The sequence below is a fragment of the Pelobates fuscus genome, chromosome 10 (genome assembly GCF_036172605.1).
Source record: "Pelobates fuscus isolate aPelFus1 chromosome 10, aPelFus1.pri, whole genome shotgun sequence".
Taxonomy (NCBI): domain Eukaryota; kingdom Metazoa; phylum Chordata; class Amphibia; order Anura; family Pelobatidae; genus Pelobates; species Pelobates fuscus.
This window is the reverse complement of record NC_086326.1, coordinates 43,292,196-43,309,222: the sequence shown is the minus strand read 5'-3', so window position 1 is coordinate 43,309,222 and position 17,027 is coordinate 43,292,196. Positions and strand designations below refer to the sequence as shown.

At 38.2% G+C, this 17,027-nt stretch overlaps 1 protein-coding gene across 5 annotated transcripts in view; it reads right to left on the bottom strand.

Moving 5' to 3' along the window:
• The window catches only part of TACC2 (transforming acidic coiled-coil containing protein 2), a 113,675-nt gene extending 98,945 nt beyond the window's left edge, over window positions 1-14,730 (bottom strand). For 4 of the 5 annotated variants that reach the window (XM_063433626.1, XM_063433629.1, XM_063433630.1 and 1 more), the window contains exons 1-3: window positions 14,426-14,730; window positions 5,190-5,261; window positions 938-1,000 (exon numbers count right to left, since the gene is read on the bottom strand). In XM_063433626.1, coding sequence (XP_063289696.1) covers window positions 938-1,000; window positions 5,190-5,225 — 99 coding nt within the window. In that variant the 5' untranslated portion in view covers window positions 5,226-5,261; window positions 14,426-14,730. Of the gene's footprint in view, window positions 1-937; window positions 1,001-5,189; window positions 5,262-6,122; window positions 6,203-14,425 lie in introns of those variants that run through there. The other variant, XM_063433627.1, reaches the window with a different exon arrangement.
• Window positions 14,731-17,027: the final 2,297 nt, after the last annotated feature.

Below are 17,027 nucleotides of genomic sequence, written 5' to 3'. Positions count from 1 at the left end.
TGCCTAGGCACAATCTTACCTTAGGGGTTAAACCGTTTTCCAAAATGAAGCATATAAAAGTAAATACGCAAAATTCAGACTTAAAAAGATGATCTGGAACATTTTTCAAAACTTAGCTAGAGCCTGGCTGTTGTAGCCTACATTCTGTCATTGGATTCACAGTTTAGAGAATAAATCTAATAGTTTCCCATGAGTATTTATATTTCCTTCTGATTGTAAGCTCTTTCAAGCAAGTCCTCATCAACCTTAATATTCCTGTAACAACGTTTCATTGTCTCATTTATTGTTAAATTATTCCCATTATAATATTGTTAAGCGCTATGGAATATGTTGGTGCTATATAAATACCAATAATGATAATAATTACTATACAGCTATTGTACTGGACACAGAGGTGACCTTAACATTTGGTGAGATAGGCAAACTCTATTAGAACCTCTACTATACCCTTTAAGTTAAAGTTATTTAATTTGAAAGGGGGCAGCATCAACAGCAGACATGTTACCAGATCCCCCCAAAATATACTCATGGGCAGTAAATGACACCTCTCCTGCAGAATGTATTCAAATGTTGCAGGAAGGAATGTCAGTGATTAAATAACAGAACTCTTGTAGCATATGAATTCTACATACAGCTGGAAATCACTTTTCATTTACTGCTCCTTAACAGTAAAAATTAATGTCAACAATACATTTAGATCTGAAAGCTCACTGTGTGTGTTCTACAGTGCTTTCTAACCCAGAGAGTTGACATAATACCTGTATTAACATTAACACCAGTAACAAGATGCATGGACAAAGGGTTCTAAATGTTGCACTGTGAAAGCTTTACAGCAATACCTGTGTGTATTTGCATTGCACAGAGGGAATTATAATCTGTAGTAGTGATAGCAGCCTAGCACCTTAGACAGCCAAACACACATTCATGATGACCTTACCTGCTTCCTATCCACACTGCTGACCTGCACAGGGACTGGGCTGGATACTGCTGGAGCCTCTTTCTGTGTAAACAGACAGCACACACAGGTTATTGTAGTTCTATTGTATGAGTCTTAGTCAGACCATGTGCTCCTGTGTTGTTGTTTTCACACCCACCAGACCATCTCATTTCATTAACAGCTTGCATGCTAACCCCCCTCCCCATTCCACAGAGTTCTATCCAGTTCACCAGATCTCCAGTAGGGGCGCTATGAGGTAAAGTACTACTTATCTATTAGAGCATGGCGCCCCTTAGAGTTCATCGCAGAGAACTACAGGGCACAGTTACACAAAGTTAATAGAGTAATAATTAAAAAGGCACTGTACTTGTATTAACAATAATAATAATAATAATAATAATATTTCTACAAATTTCGTTCTCCTCAAGGTTACTTAATTCTTAAAATGTGAATTTATCTTCATCATTTGGAAGGCTAAAAGATTGACATATTTCCTGCCAGACTCCTGAAAATTAAATCTGTAGTAAAACGTCCCCTTAATAAACTGAGCTTTTTCCCTGATATTGAATAAAATTGATAAATATAAAACCTTCACTCATGCGGTATCTCATTCGAAATTCATTGCAACTCAGAGACGTTTTCAGCCATTGGTTGTATAAACTAGGTTCAAATGAAGCCCTTCATGCCAGATGACGAGTCAACATAGGTCATCACACTATAAGATTTGCCTAACCCCTAGTCACGAGAGGCTAAAATGTCTACATTGTATTATTTATGGTTGTCGGTGCTCAGTACTGGCAATAGAGCCAACACAATATTTTGCATGCATAAAAAAATGTTTGAATAAATTAATCTTTAAAACTTCCCAATATTTTCCCTGTAGTGATGTTAATTAAAGGGCTACGGGACATTCTCCGCGCCGGAACCACTAGTACGTTCAGTTCAGTGCGATCAGTGGTTTTGTAAGTGCCCCCAGTTCCTGTTGGAAGTTCAGTGAAATCAGTGGTTTTATAAGTGCCCCCAGTTCCTGTTGGATGCTTGGCTTTTACTTATTGCCTTGTTCTGCTCTCACCTGCATTATCCTGTGATTTTTCTCTGGTTTATTCTTCCGTTTCATGTTTCTTTCTCTGTCTGTGTAGGATATTATTCCCTAACTTGCAATATGTAGAGGGAGCTGTGATGTTAGGCAGTTGTGATGATACCAGTTAGGCATTGCACTCAAAGTTATGTAACACAGGTTTTTGTTTTTTTTAAATATATGTAAGCATAGTTTAAAATTAACTACGCTAATGTTTGTTTATACCTTTGGTTAATTATGACTGTAAATTATTTGGTTAATTATGAATTGCATTAATTATTAGAGACTGCAAGACATACTTTAAAGAGTCAGTCTAAGCACCAAGGGCTTACAGAAGTGGTCTTGGTGAATAGGTCATGCACCTACCGTTGCTCAAATCTCTGCTATTAACGAGTTTAAACACTTTATATCTGTGACCCTAGCCACACCTCCACTGGCTGTCAATCACAGAGTCTCTCTGAAGCCTTCATTTTGGAACCTATCTTACACTGTATTAGCACTTGCTTACCTATGGTCTCAGTCCTGTCTGTGACACTAGACAAAGTTATTCACTAGAGAGTTATTGTCAGGAGTTCAAAGAGAGTGCAAAATAAACTTCAAATTTTATGCTAAAGTAGTGGGAAACCATGCCGACTGATTGCGTTATTTTGGCCTAACAACTGGAATTCATTTAGAATTTTTGACTATTTGCCCTTTAGTGAATAACTCTGCCTACCGTCACAAACAGGACTGAGTCCATCTATGGAACACAACCAGAACATGGTGTTTTTTTATGAAGCTTTTAGGCAGCACAGTTACTATCACTATTTCCCAGAAACATTTGCCATTTCAGAGTAGGTTTAGGAATTATCACAAACAACTATTTCCAGTAAAAATTCTCACAGTTTTTAACAGCCATATTCTGCTACGGATGGTTGATCCAAGATCCATCAAACTTGAGAGTCAAAAGACCTCTTTGAATCCTCTGGATTTTTTTATGGCTGCAATATAAAGGAATACTATAGGCATCAAAACAACATTAGCTTAATGAAGCAGTTTTGGTGTATAGACTATGCCATCAACAGTCTCACTGCTAAATTCTCTGCCATTTTGGAGTTAAATCACTTTTGTTTTGGTTTATTCAGTCATAGACACACCTCCCCTATCTGTAAGTAAAACAGCCTGCATGAAAAAAAATTGTTTCATTTTCAATCAGATGTTAACTTACTTTAGAGATTTGTATAGCCTGCTCTGTAAAGTGAACTTTAATCACACACAAGAAGCTACTGCAAGGCTTACAAGCTATTAACAATGCAGGAGATAAGAAATTCTAAATGAAACAGACTGTGAAATAAAGGAAGTTTAAACATTAGATCTCACTTTACAGGAAGTATTTAGAAAGGCTGTGCAAGTTACATTTAGGGAGGTGTGACTAGGGCTGCATAAACAAAGTGACTCCTAAATGGCAGATAATTGAGTAGTGAGACTGCAGGGGCATTATCTATACACCAAAGCTACAGGAAACCAATATTCAAAATTCAAAACATCAGAGCCTCGTGGCAGGGATCTGCAGTCCCCAAAATGGTAATCAGTAGGAGTAATCCACGGACATCACAATGCTTTGCGTCAGTTAAGGGTTTATTGGATCATTAGGACAGAAAAACGTAACACTCTAATACAAGATTAAGGTCTGAAGGCCAAAATGTTGCATGTTTTTTCTGTCCTAATGATCCAATAACACTTGACTGATGCACTTCAACATGATGCCCATGTATTACTCCTACTATACACCAAAACTGCTTCATTAAAGGGACACTGTAGGTACCCAGACCACTTCAGCTCATTGAAGTAGTCTGGGTGCAATGTCCCATGTCCCTTAACCCTACAGTTGTAATAATTACCTCTGAAGGTTAACTCCTCTAGTGGCTGTCTACCGGAATTAAAACGGACCTTCGGTCTGTTATCTGACACTGTACGTCCTCACCCTCTGCATGAGGACCTCCAGTGTCAGATATTTCCAATGCTTTCTTACGGGGAAATCCTAATACCAGCGCGGCCATTGCCGCCCATGCGCATTAGGTCTACCCCGCCAGTTGACGTCGGCGGTGGTGGAGTGTGGGCGGAGCCTGACCCAGCGCCGAGGGACATCGGCGCTGGATTCAGGTAAGTGACTGAAGGAGTTTTAACCCCTTCAGCGGCGCTGGAGGGGGGACGCGAGGGAGGGGGGCACTGCAGGATTCTACAGTGCCAGGAAAACGGCTTTGTTTTCCTGGCACTATAGAATCTCTTTAAGCTAAAGTTGTTTTGGTGATTAGTGTCCCTTTTAGTAAACTAACTGCACATGATCAAATATTGGAAAAATATTTCTATGATAACTGGTCTAAACAAACAGAACTCTCTAATATTTTAAATGTAACAGTCAGTTTATAGGATTATCTGCCAAATGTGGCTGGAGAACTGAAACAAGAATTTGAAATTTTAAACTGAAAAAAACAAAAAAACTGGTATTATTTCAACTCGGCTATTTGACCTAAATGTGCAATTCCCTTGTCAGTCCTCTGCATTGGCCAGTTTAGTGAATAACTGCAAATGTCCTGATTTTTTGAAAATCTTTTTTGCTACCATGAAACGCAAACTCCTCACCAAACCAGAAGAATGTGTGTAGTTGATCTTCTACATTGTAAGAGCAGCGTCCTTATCAATCTATTGTTCCTGTAACATTTTGCAATTGTCTCATTTATTATTAAATGTCCCGATTTATAATATTATAAAGCGCTGCAGAATAAGTTGGCACTCTGTAAGTGCCAATAATGGTAATAACAAAAGTGATGGTAAAGATTAAGAAGCAAGTACTGATCACGAGAAATTACTAATATCACATATGTACGCAAATACTCTGTTATAAGTGATCATTCACTAAACTGGCTGAAAAGACCTCAGCCAGGGTTATTCAATAAAGTGAGAATTCAAAGTTAATTTCAAATTTATGTCAGAAATATAGACAAACTTGAAAAATTCTCTAAGTCCGTTATGTTTCCAGTTTACCTTCTCTGGCCTTAAATTTAAAATTCATCTTGAATTCACTATGAATTCTAACTTTTAGCAAGTAGCCCTGACTACGTGTTCTGTGCCAGCAGCATATCCCACCCACCCCAAGTTACGTATAAACTGTCGGATAGGTATGACATCTCTCACCTGGCTCTCGGCTTGGCGGCTGTTGTCGTTTCCCATCTTGCATTGAGAGATCAGACGCTATGGATAAAATACCTGCAAAAAAAAAATTAAAATGCTAATATTTTTTATACGCTGAAACATCACTCATTCAAAACTGTTATTCAAAGTAGCGTGAAAGTCGAAGGCGATTCGCAATGCTGGATCTGCATTTGTTGACTTTAACAACGGTGTTTAACCCTTTCAGCACCATGGAGTCGGTCAGCGCCTTGCTGTATAAAGTGACGCATTCACCCGGCTGGTTCTGAAATGGTTAACACATCCCTGCACTAACTACATTTCTATATTTGGAAGCTTCCTCTCCAACGGACCGTGCTGGCAATGATAATTACAGCTCCCATCCCACTGTCCATCTCCCATTCTTAAAGTGATTTTACAGGAATCTACGGAGACAGTAGATGTTTTTATAAAGGCATAAAAAAAAATGACGATATTATGAAAGTGAAGCATTTAGAATCATTAGACTGGTTTCCATAGGGAATGTTCCATGTTTAGAACTTTGCCCCAGAATTACTCTATAAACCACATATGTTATCAGTGACAACAAGTCACAGCTCACAGGCCATACACTGATAACCAATCATAGTCCCGATGCACCTTTCAATTTCACTTTCTATCCAAGTAAAGCATTTCTGCTATGCAAATGACATTCTACAGCACGCATTACACTGTATAGCTTAATAAGGCACAACTTAATGCTTATTTGTACATTATGGTATTTAATGGATTGTAAGGTGCACTGCCCACAGTCTGCCAATCATGGAAGCACTTGCATTCAAAACAGGAACCCCCATGCCTTCTCACGCACTGTATTTTGCAAGCACCCTGCATCACCAAAGACTTGCAAAGCATTGCTCCTGGATCCCAAATGCAAAAAAAGTTATTCTGCTCACTTACGGACAGGTCTTCCATCTGATATATGAAGACGGTGCAGCTCCAGAGATTATGTTCCCAATAATAGTGCATTAAAATCTAGCCTTGGCAAGAAAAAGTATTTCATTCACTTCCTCCCACATACACAGGTAAAATGCACCTTCTATTTCAGACCCACCCATCATAACACCAAACCTGGTAAACATGTATAGTGAGCCTCCGCCCTATGCTACAAACTTACAAAGAGCCAAGTCCACCTTTCAGAACTGGATCAGCTGACAGAAGGTGCAGCTGTGCTACCCGGGATGTTCTATTCTCAGCTGTGATGCCTTCAGGCATTGACACTACCTATTGTCCCTCTTTAGAAGCCAGAGTCCCTTGCTCAGTGCCACCTCTCACATCCTTCTTTCTCAACTTGATTCCGCTCTTCTCTAGGGCTTTAGTATGTGTGTGAGAATATCACTGAGCTCAAAGGAATTAAAACTCAAAGTAATATGTGCTGAAACTGCAGAAAACAGAGAGATTTGTTTGCACAAATCAAATAATGTTTTATTCCGAATCTAAGTGAGTCACAACATTACATAAGAGCTATGGATATTTAGCACAGTTGACTAAATATTCTTGATATCGTGTCCCCACACATCCAAACCGTCAACCGTCACAAATCCAGAGGGAGTGTTCTGGTTTCTCCCTCCCACTGAAAAAAATCTTTGCCTGTGTAAGTCAATCTATATCCTCACGCATCTGTGATAATTTACAAAGATGCCTGCCCATGAAGAAGCATCCTTACAGGGCTCTGTACCTGCGCGGAACGGGAAAGCTTTGAAAAATGTACGCGTTCCAGACAAAAAAATAGAAACAGAAGATGCATCACGTAAAACACTGTCAGTGCTCGTAACATGGTCCTTGTCCCCTAACAGAGTGCAAGCGAGTCTAATGAGGTGCTGTGCTTGAAGTGGACAGTTCCCTGGTGTCCCCAAAAGCAGGACACCATGGAACTAAGTAGGGATGGTGGGACAGGACCTGAAAATCTGGACTGTCTGAACGAAATCGGGACTGTTGGGAGACATGGCTTAGGGCCCAGGGGCTAGAAAGGAGCCATGGAACTATGAATTTACTTGGCTCCACTCCCCAAAAATATATAAATAATGAAGGGGGTCCAAACCATTAACCTGCCTATGGCAATCAGCACTAAATTTGCATCACTTGTAGCAAAGATAAGATGAAGACAACCATACAGAGTGACCAGAGTCACAAGGAGTGTCCATTATCACCACAATTAGCACACTGGCCGGCGGTGGCAGGTTAGTGCTGAGACAAATTCCAAAAATTCACCAATTTACAATTGTAGTTTTACTTATCAGTTTTATACATTTTCTCTATGAACCCTTTCAATACCAGCAATTTTCTTTTCAACTTGGTATACATGTTTTTATCTTCAATTTGCTTTGCAATGTACTACAAAATGAGAATAACCCCATAACGCCTCACGTACCTCTCTTGGACAAGAATTGAAGATTCTTATTTAGAGATACAAATTTCTTTAGCAAACCTTAATTTCTGCTTCAATGTTAAGTTTTTAGACCACGTCTGGAAAATTGCACAAAAAGGCGTACCATACAATTTCTGTAATCTAAAACTTTTTTCGTTCTCCCCAATATTTCTGTAAAGGATGCACGCCAAAAAAAATAAAAAGAAAATACAATTGTGCAAAATATGTTTTATTTCATTTCTCTGCACAGAAATCAATACACAAAATGTCAGTTTTATTCTTCACTCATGTAGGGTGGTTAAATGAAACATAATCTGGAAAATACAGAGGCGTTGGCTAGAATGTTGGATTTATTTCTGTATAATAGCGTCATAAAATATATACATGCTGCAATTATTTTAAATAACTCTTTATATTCTAAGCTCAGTGATTATTACAGAAGGTATCCTTTGTGCTGATGTCAGTAAGTTGAACGTTTGTCTTACATCATTTCACCGAGGTTATATTTAAAGATATATGCAATATGCACCCTACACACCACTAAACAGTGACCTGTTGTGAATTGAAAACCAATTTTTAAACTTCAGGCTGATGTAGCATTTTTCGTCTAGATTGTGTAATTCGGTTTTCCAAATCAACACAGATTGCTATTTTACAGTATAAACCAAAAATCCAGCTGCTGTTACTCCCATATTTTCATGGGAGCAACTGCAGGGTCACTTTTATTGTTGTGTCAAATTATGCTATGTCTAGAATGGTCTTTAAAAATGGCCACTCTGCTTTGTACTTGGATCTCACTCTTTGTGTAACTACCAGGTTAAAGAAGTCAGATCTTCCTTGGATGACATATAATATACTCCCTGCCCATCTAGCGTAACATCCTACATGGGGAAACTATAGATTGAAATAGAGGGCTTTAAGACCTGCCCTAGGATAAGAGCCCCAGTGGAAAGATTTTTACTTGTATTCCTTTAAAACCAGGCGCGACACTGAAGTCACCCCACTTTGGACTTGTGTCGGAGTTTACCATTTTACTCTGGTCCCATGTCCCAGGAATAGAATAAAAGTAATGTCTCAATGTCTGATCAGAGTTGCAACTTGTACACATTCCATAAAAACTTATTTGAAGCTAAGCAAAAGGCCTGCTCAGATTAGACCATGACCAATGAATGGTACTGGACGTGAACCATCAGTTTAGTTACAGTATGTGCCAAACGCTGGTAACTTGTGACGGTCTGTACCAGAGAGGACAAAACGAGGGCAACAGCCTTTCTTAACCTTTTCATTGCTATGCAGAGCTGTGGGATTTAGATGGTTAATTACACATTAACTACATCTAGCTTGAGAATGGTGGAGTGTTATAGATAAATATGCCAGCCCTTAATAATGATATTATTCATAAAAAATTATTTCTATATCACCGACCGATACTAATATAATATTTTTTGATGATAACATAACTGTCAGTATCTTTTAGGTTGACATTGATTCAATCTATCCATCTATCTATCTATCTATCTATCTATCTCTGGTTGTCTGTCTGTCTCTGTCTATATTACCAGCACCATGAAATATTATTTGTACAATATCCCTGGATACTACAGTATTTTAAAGGAACACTACAGTAACCTAAATTACTTTAGCTAAATAAAGCAGTTTTAGTGTATAGATCATTCCCCTGCAATTTCACTGCTCAATTCACTGTCATTTAGGAGTTAAATCACTTTGTTTCTGTTTATGCAGCCCTAGCCACACCTCGCCTGGCTATGATTGACAGAGCCTGCATGAAAAAGAAAAACTGGTTTCACTTTCAAACAGATGTAATTTACCTTAAATAATTGTATCTCAAGCTCTAAATTGAACTTTAATCACATACAGGAGGCTCTTGCAGGGTCTAGCAAGCTATTAACATAGCAGGGGATAAGAAAATCTTAATTAAACAGAACTTGCAATAAAGAAAGCCTAAATAGGGCTCTCTTTACAGGAAGTGTTTATGGAAGGCTGTGCAAGTCACATGCAGGGAGGTGTGACTAGGGTTCATAAACAAAGGGATTTAACTCCTAAATGGCAGAGGACTTAGCAGTGAGGTTGCAGGGGCATGTTCTATACACCAAAACTGCTTCATTAAGCTAAAGTTGTTCAGGTGACTATAGTGTCCCTTTAACTCATAACTGAGTTTTGTTATTCTCTGATACAGTTACAAGATGCAAGCAGTCTTAGTACCTAGACAATCAGGCAAATCACAAAGAACGTCCACTTTACCAAACTCAAATAAAACTAAAATAACTGGATGAATCAAGAGACTTATAAAACAACAAGAACATCATACCATCCAGGCAGCTGAGTTTGTGTTTGTGGGCATGCTTTTAATAAATGTTCCTGGTATATTTAATAGTTACTATTTCTGGTCACAGTTTTTTTAGAGCATGAGAAGAGGAATTATTTAAAGACTAAAACTCAAAACTCTCCTATGATCAATGGCTTGTGCATTACAACATTGTTTTATATGGGCCCAAATAACTGAAATTAAACGTAAATGAAGAGGCCATTAGTGAATTACAAAAACACATGATTTCCTACAGTTACGAGGTTCTGTACATATGCTTCCTCTGTACTTGTTTGATTGCCCTTTTGACTCTTTCTAAATGCTCAAACACTGTAATAAACTATTATCCCATTTAGGGACGTCTGAGAATTTTCCAACTGGATTTCTGGGAGAAGATCCACACCAGCTTTTCCAAAGATAGGGAGGCTCGTTAAGCTTAAAAAAATGTAAATTATGCCAAGCAGCTATGTACATATCAACTAGATAAGGCTGGATTTTATTAATAAAAATTGCTTGTTTGTCATCCTTATATTTGTTTTAATTAAAATCCCCCAAAAATGACACTTAGATATTCACTAATAGTGATTCAGTTTAAACAGCTGCAACAACACAGTGCCATTTATAGGTGAAAATATTTGGCAAGTACAGGACATGGGCTGTTCACAATGATGGTCCTTTGATACAATTCATAAAACAAACTTAACAACCTAGGGTGGAAAAACCCAAGCATGACTGCAGCTCTCATATATTGTAACTCTAACCTAGTATGATTGGTCCTCTAAGCATAGTTTGGCAACTAGTAAGCTCAGTAGAATATAAAGTTGGAAAGTCGTATTTCAGACCAGTTAGCTGTGTAGCACTACTCAGACTAGCCATGCTGTTAGAATATGCATTTTATAGAGTTACTCTCACAAAACCTACTACGTTGAGCTCCCTGATGTTACTGCTTGTCACTTTGGTAGCTTACAACTCGATGTATGTTTATCCTCAAAAAATACAAAAATGTGCCAATAACCCTATGCCATCTATGTGAATAGCCTTGCTTTAATGGGCTTGTACTATGCTGTTGTGGCATCGTCAGCTTTTATGTTATCTTGCGCACAATAAAAATAAAGATTAAAAAAAAACATTAATGACAGTACAAAGACGATGTACAAAGATTGCACCGAATACCATTACCACGTCAGTGATTTTTAAATAGTGATATTGTCCGGGGTCTGTATGTGCATCATTTAGCTATTTCGACAAAAATTTTAAACTCATTTTGCATTCTCTCTGATTCCCCTCCCCCACCCAAAAAAATTAATATATCAAAATTTACTGAATAACCTTTTAAAAATGTTCCTCTATGTCTATTTTGACATACTTTTTTTGTGTCCATTTTTATCTTTATTACGAAACGCCTTTCTCTTTAAACGCTTTGTGATGTCTTATTTTGCACCTTTAGCTAGGATAAAACACCGGACTCAGATTACATTACAGGAAAAGACTGCTACCAAGATCCAATTGAGTGATGCTGCAGCTGGCTTGAGATGTCAGATTTCAGTATGACATAGAGACGTGTCACATATCACACTTTAAACTCGATCATTATGTAAAGAAATTTAAAACAAAACACACGAAGAACATGGAGAGGGTACTGGAAGATTATTGCCCAGCTATAAAATGTATCTAGAGATAGATTTGGTTTTAAGTATAAAAGGATGTAAATACTCCTAAAGTATTCAATCTCAATGTTTAGCATATGAACATAAGGAGATCTCCCTTTAAGTAATATTGGTGTCTTTTTCATCCCATAGGCTTTTAATTTATTGTTTGATTTTTTTTATTATTAGTTAACCCTGAGGTTTGTTTTTGTTTTTTTTTAACTGTTTGCCTGCTGGCTGCCAGTAGGGCAAATAGTTTAGATTTTTAATTATGTGGACCGGGATTTGAAGCATTTGGCTCTGGATTTTAACTGTCCAGAGATGTTCCGTCAGGCTGAAATCCAGACATAATCCGGCTGATTTGGAGCCTTGTAGGTAAAATCCGAACATTGTTAAATACTGCACAGAATGTCTGGCTTTTGCGGTACAAACGGCCCGGTACCGCACGGGATGCAAAATAGAGATTATACCGCGAGACGATATTTACGAGTAATTTCAGCATTTTCTATGCAAAAAATAAAAACAACAACATTTTTTTTTAAAAACAAAAGCACTTGTTTATGTCTTTATAATTCGTCATCTGTATTCCTGTGCAGAGTCTGTGAGTGCGTGGACATACTGCTCGCCTACTGTGTATGTGTCATGCTCTAAATTTGCCACCCTCCAGTCTGATGATTACAAACGAAACCTGATCACAGCAGCTAATCCTCATCTGACTGCACAGAAACCATGCCAAACATGATCAGTCCAAAGAACAAACGTTGTCGAGACACAAAATCCCAACTCCTGCTAGAATCCAACTAATTTTTTTGTATTGTTTTGGTTTTGCTATGTCACTGCTAAATTATCCCTATTACTAGCATTCCATGTTAACGAGCTAGTTCACGCTAGTTCTGTTACCCAGATCAAACACTGGCTGGTAACTTTTAATCATTTTATTATACTGGCACCAAAATGTGTTGTGGCCACTTGGTTCTATTCTCATCTCTAATCATTTATCTTAGTATTTATTTACTTATGTGCTAGTTTGTCTGTTTTGTCGGACGGTCTGTCTGTGTGTATATAGATGTTTGGGTGTATATGTCTGTGCAGGCAAGTGCATACTGCAGCTGGTAACATGACTTTCTAGTTCCCACAGTTACATGTTTGTGTGTCTCGATGCTTAGAGTTGCTGTTTTTGGCATTTGATTACAGTTCCTGTGTCTGTTTATTTGTGTCTGTGTCTGTCTCTTCTTAATTGAGTTTAGTTTAACAATAGTTACCTCTGATTAAAAAAAATAATACTTATCTATTATGTAATTTAAGTTTATTTGACTGCAATCTAAATGGATATTAATTATATATTCAGTTACATGTCTTGCGTATATTATATATGTTTTTGTGTGCTTATAAGATGATATTAAACTATGATCTTGCTACAAAAAATCAAATAGACCATTTTTGGAACTACAAATATTACAGAACACTGCAAAAAGACCAGATACATGGAGGTGGAGGCTTCCATATTGATAGGTGCCACCTTTTCCAATTTAACCAGAGCAATCTCACCAGTAACCTCTACGTCCTGAGAGCTAACTATACCAACTATTGTCGTAATTGCCATCAGAGACAAATTAACTTGTGACGTAGACACAATTAGCAAAACTTACATCTCCACCTGGCAGTCTCTGTAGGCAGTATCGAATGGACAATATGTATGCACAAAATAGTCATGTCCACAGGTGTGCACAGCACCATACAGGTGCTGTAAATAACACAGGTGTGCACAGCACTATACAGGTGCTGTAAATAACACAGGTGTGCACAGCACTATATAGGTGCTGTAAATAACACAGGTGTGCACAGCACTATACAGGTGCTGTAAATAACACAGGTGTGCACAGCACTATACAGGTGCTGTAAATAACACGTGTGCACAGCACTATACAGGTGCTGTAAATAACACAGGTGTGCACAGCACTATACAGGTGCTGTAAACAACACAGGTGTGCACAGCACTATACAGGTGCTGTAAACAACACAGGTGTGCACAGCACTATACAGGTGCTGTAAACAACACAGGTGTGCACAGCACTATACAGGTGCTCTAAATAACACAGGTTTGCACAGCACTATACAGGTGTGTACAGACGTCTTAAGAGTTTACGTTAAAAAAATAATATTGTTTTTTGTTTTGTTTTTTAAATACTTTATTTTTGCATCTTGGCGGACAAATTGACATGACAGCAGCGTGCGGGCTTACGCAGAAGCCACGAAATATATTCAGTGTAAGTACATCATTGCCATGCTATGTGGTTATTCTGTGACTAGTCCTTTCAAGTGTTGATGACGTCTTTGTCACAATCCGTCAAGGGTTTGTTTTTTTTCTTGATTTCTTCATTACATTGTGTAAATACAACCATGAGAAACATAACATAACGGAGCATAACATAACAAACAGGGTCATCTTTTCCCGTAACATGTCTTAACCGTGATCGTGTTACTGTGTGCCTGCCTTGCGACTCAGTTCGAGTAAAAAAAAATAATATTGTTAACTCAATAAACCCTCACTGACAGTCACACTCTCACTGCCAGACGCACGCTCACTGATTTGACACACACTAACAGTGCTACTTGACAAATATTTTGAAAATAAGGTACAAGTAAAATACACATTTCTGCTCTCTAAATTATTAGGTGCATTCGTTATTTATTTAGCTAATTCATTTTAAAAACATAATAAGCTAACCCAAACTCATGCTAAAGTAACTTAGCTTTGCATTAGGTGCAACTGACACCTGTTGTGCACACATATGGCTAGGTCTCTAAAGAACGGGTGTTATGCATTCAGAACAAGTGCTGGGGAGGAACATTAATTACTTACTTTATTCTGACTTCCGATAAGAAACCAGACGTTACCATTACTGCATCCAATTCATTGCTATAATTTTGTTTTTGATTGCATAGTGATAGTTGCTCCTTTCTGTATTTTATATATCACGTTCTGCTGTCTTTAACCTTTGTCCTAAAATCTCTCTCTTCGTTCACTAATCTTCCTTTTCTCCAGATGTTTTTTTAATGTGCTTGGCTTCTACTTTTATTCAATTCTCTAGATCCCGGCCCATATGCTTTAATTTTGTTTCACTGTGAGACTTGCTTCACTCTCCTGTCCCTGCTCTCTGTGAGTGCTGATCCTCTCTCCTGAGCTGATCACATGCAGCAATTCTATAAATGGGATTTGGAACTCTGATGAAGTGTGAGGAATCTGACCCCATGGCTACATTATGGACCTGGCAATATTACGTAGATTGTAACAGGGGAGAAACATAGTCCTGAAAATAGAACGGACTCGTCAGGTGGGTAAAGAAGAATCAAGATTCAGTCAGTGGTGAATGAAGTCTTAAAGGGACACTAAGCACCAAAACCACTTTATCTTAACATGCTGGTTTCTGTGCAAAGACGCTTACCCATTTTATCTGACAATATAAAATGCTGTTTTTGAAAAACGTCAATGTTTACATTTATCAAAGAACACCTCTCCAACTGTCAGCTACTAGAAATGCTATCTCACTGGATGGAGGGGCTTCATGTTCAGCGTCATCACGCACATCATAATGACACCGAACGCGTCCAGTGCTTTACATAGAGAAGCAGTGAATTCACGGCAACTCTGTGAGAAGCATATGATTGGCGGAGAGCGTCGATTGCTGAGTATGCACTATATGTCCCCAATTTTTCTCCAAGAGAATTGGATAAATTTCATCATAACTGTTGATTTGATCATAGGGGCTGCATTACAGGTAAGTTTTATAGATTTTTGTTACTTTTTTAAAACAGGAGTGCCCGGTAATCTAAACATTATAAGAGTTATTAACCAATCTTCAAAGAGTTATATCATATCCGCATTATCAATATCGGCTTCTTTGAATCTGGATAGCGTGGATTTGCTGAGAGCGCTGGGCTGTCCAACGCTGGGCTGTCCAACTCTAGCACTCTTATTGATAATTTTACTATAAATAAAGCATAATGTGAAATAAGTTACATCATATTAACATTCTACAACACATTCTCAAGATGCAGAAGTAACCTAAAAGAATGATCATTCCAGTAAAGACGGGAAATTATATGCACTAAGTCAAACAGCAATGAAATTGCACGACTTATTCAGCCAAATTTAACCCATTCTGCTTTATCTCAGACGGCGAATTTGGTTATCTTAATTTGCACAACCATTCAGCAACTGCTCAACCAGCAAAATTAGGGATAGAAATAGCTCATTTGGAAATTAACTACAGTCACAGTTTGGTTACTTTGAGCCCTAATGAAGTGGTGTTGGTGCATAGATAGGGTTACCATAGCTACCATGTTTTCAGGGACCCATATCACATATCCATATTGATGGGCGGGCAGCACATGAAAAGGGAGAAGAGGTATAAGATTAATTAGGCAATTAAGAATCTTGCAGAATATACAGTATACATACTGCAGGGCAACCCTTTTCATGCGCTTTCATAAATATGACAAAATTATGTGTCCCTGAAAACATGGTGGACATGGTAATCCTATGTATAGATCCTGTCCCTTTTCTGTGGAAATGTAAAGTGCTGCTGTTTCAGAGAAACGGCAATGTTTGCCTTTTGCCATAAACACGCCTCTGGTGGCTGTCAGAGTGACAAACACTTGAGGCACGTCCTAGTAAATCCTTTATATAATTTACAGTGTTAACTCCAACCAAAAAACAATGTTCTTTAAAAAAATAGTTTTCCGATATTGGACGCCCTCCCCCCAAATAGCGAAGCACTGCACATACAGATTCCAGGCACAGTGACCACTTCAGAAGGATGTAGTGGTTATGGTGCTTGAAATAACCCATTAAAGCCTTCTCACACGACATGATGACGTGAACACTGTAAATGCTTCTCATTGAAAAACAGTGGATTCTCTGTAAGAAGCATTTGATTGGTTGTGAGGAGTGATTGATGTCTTACTAGTTCCCCAGTTCTTTTCTACAAGAAGCACTAGATTGGACCTGAGATTATCCAGATCTCATAAGAATAGCAACAGCTGCCTGGCCCGAGATAAAAGATGCGTAATTCCCTGCTTTCACTACTTCCTTTGGAGAGCCAGAAGCTCCTTTTTAAAAAAAATCACTGTTTAATAGATATACCCTAAAACGAAAGCTTGCATACATTTAATTATGGATTTTTCATTGGAGTTATATAATAAAACAGCTTGGAGTTATATATAAAAACAGCTTGCAAAAACTGCAGTTCTCTTGTGTGCTGCCTTTGCAAGACCACCCCTTCTAACCCCGCCCAGACATTCTGTCACTGTCCAATCACAGTCTTCCCAATGCAGCTCAATGAGCTCTGGGCAATTGCTGCATTTTGAGTTTAGCTACACTGAGCTTACCAAACCAGGAAGTAACAGGACCAGTTGTCTTATTGACAGTGTTACAAGGTAATTTATAGGGTGACAATTTCAAT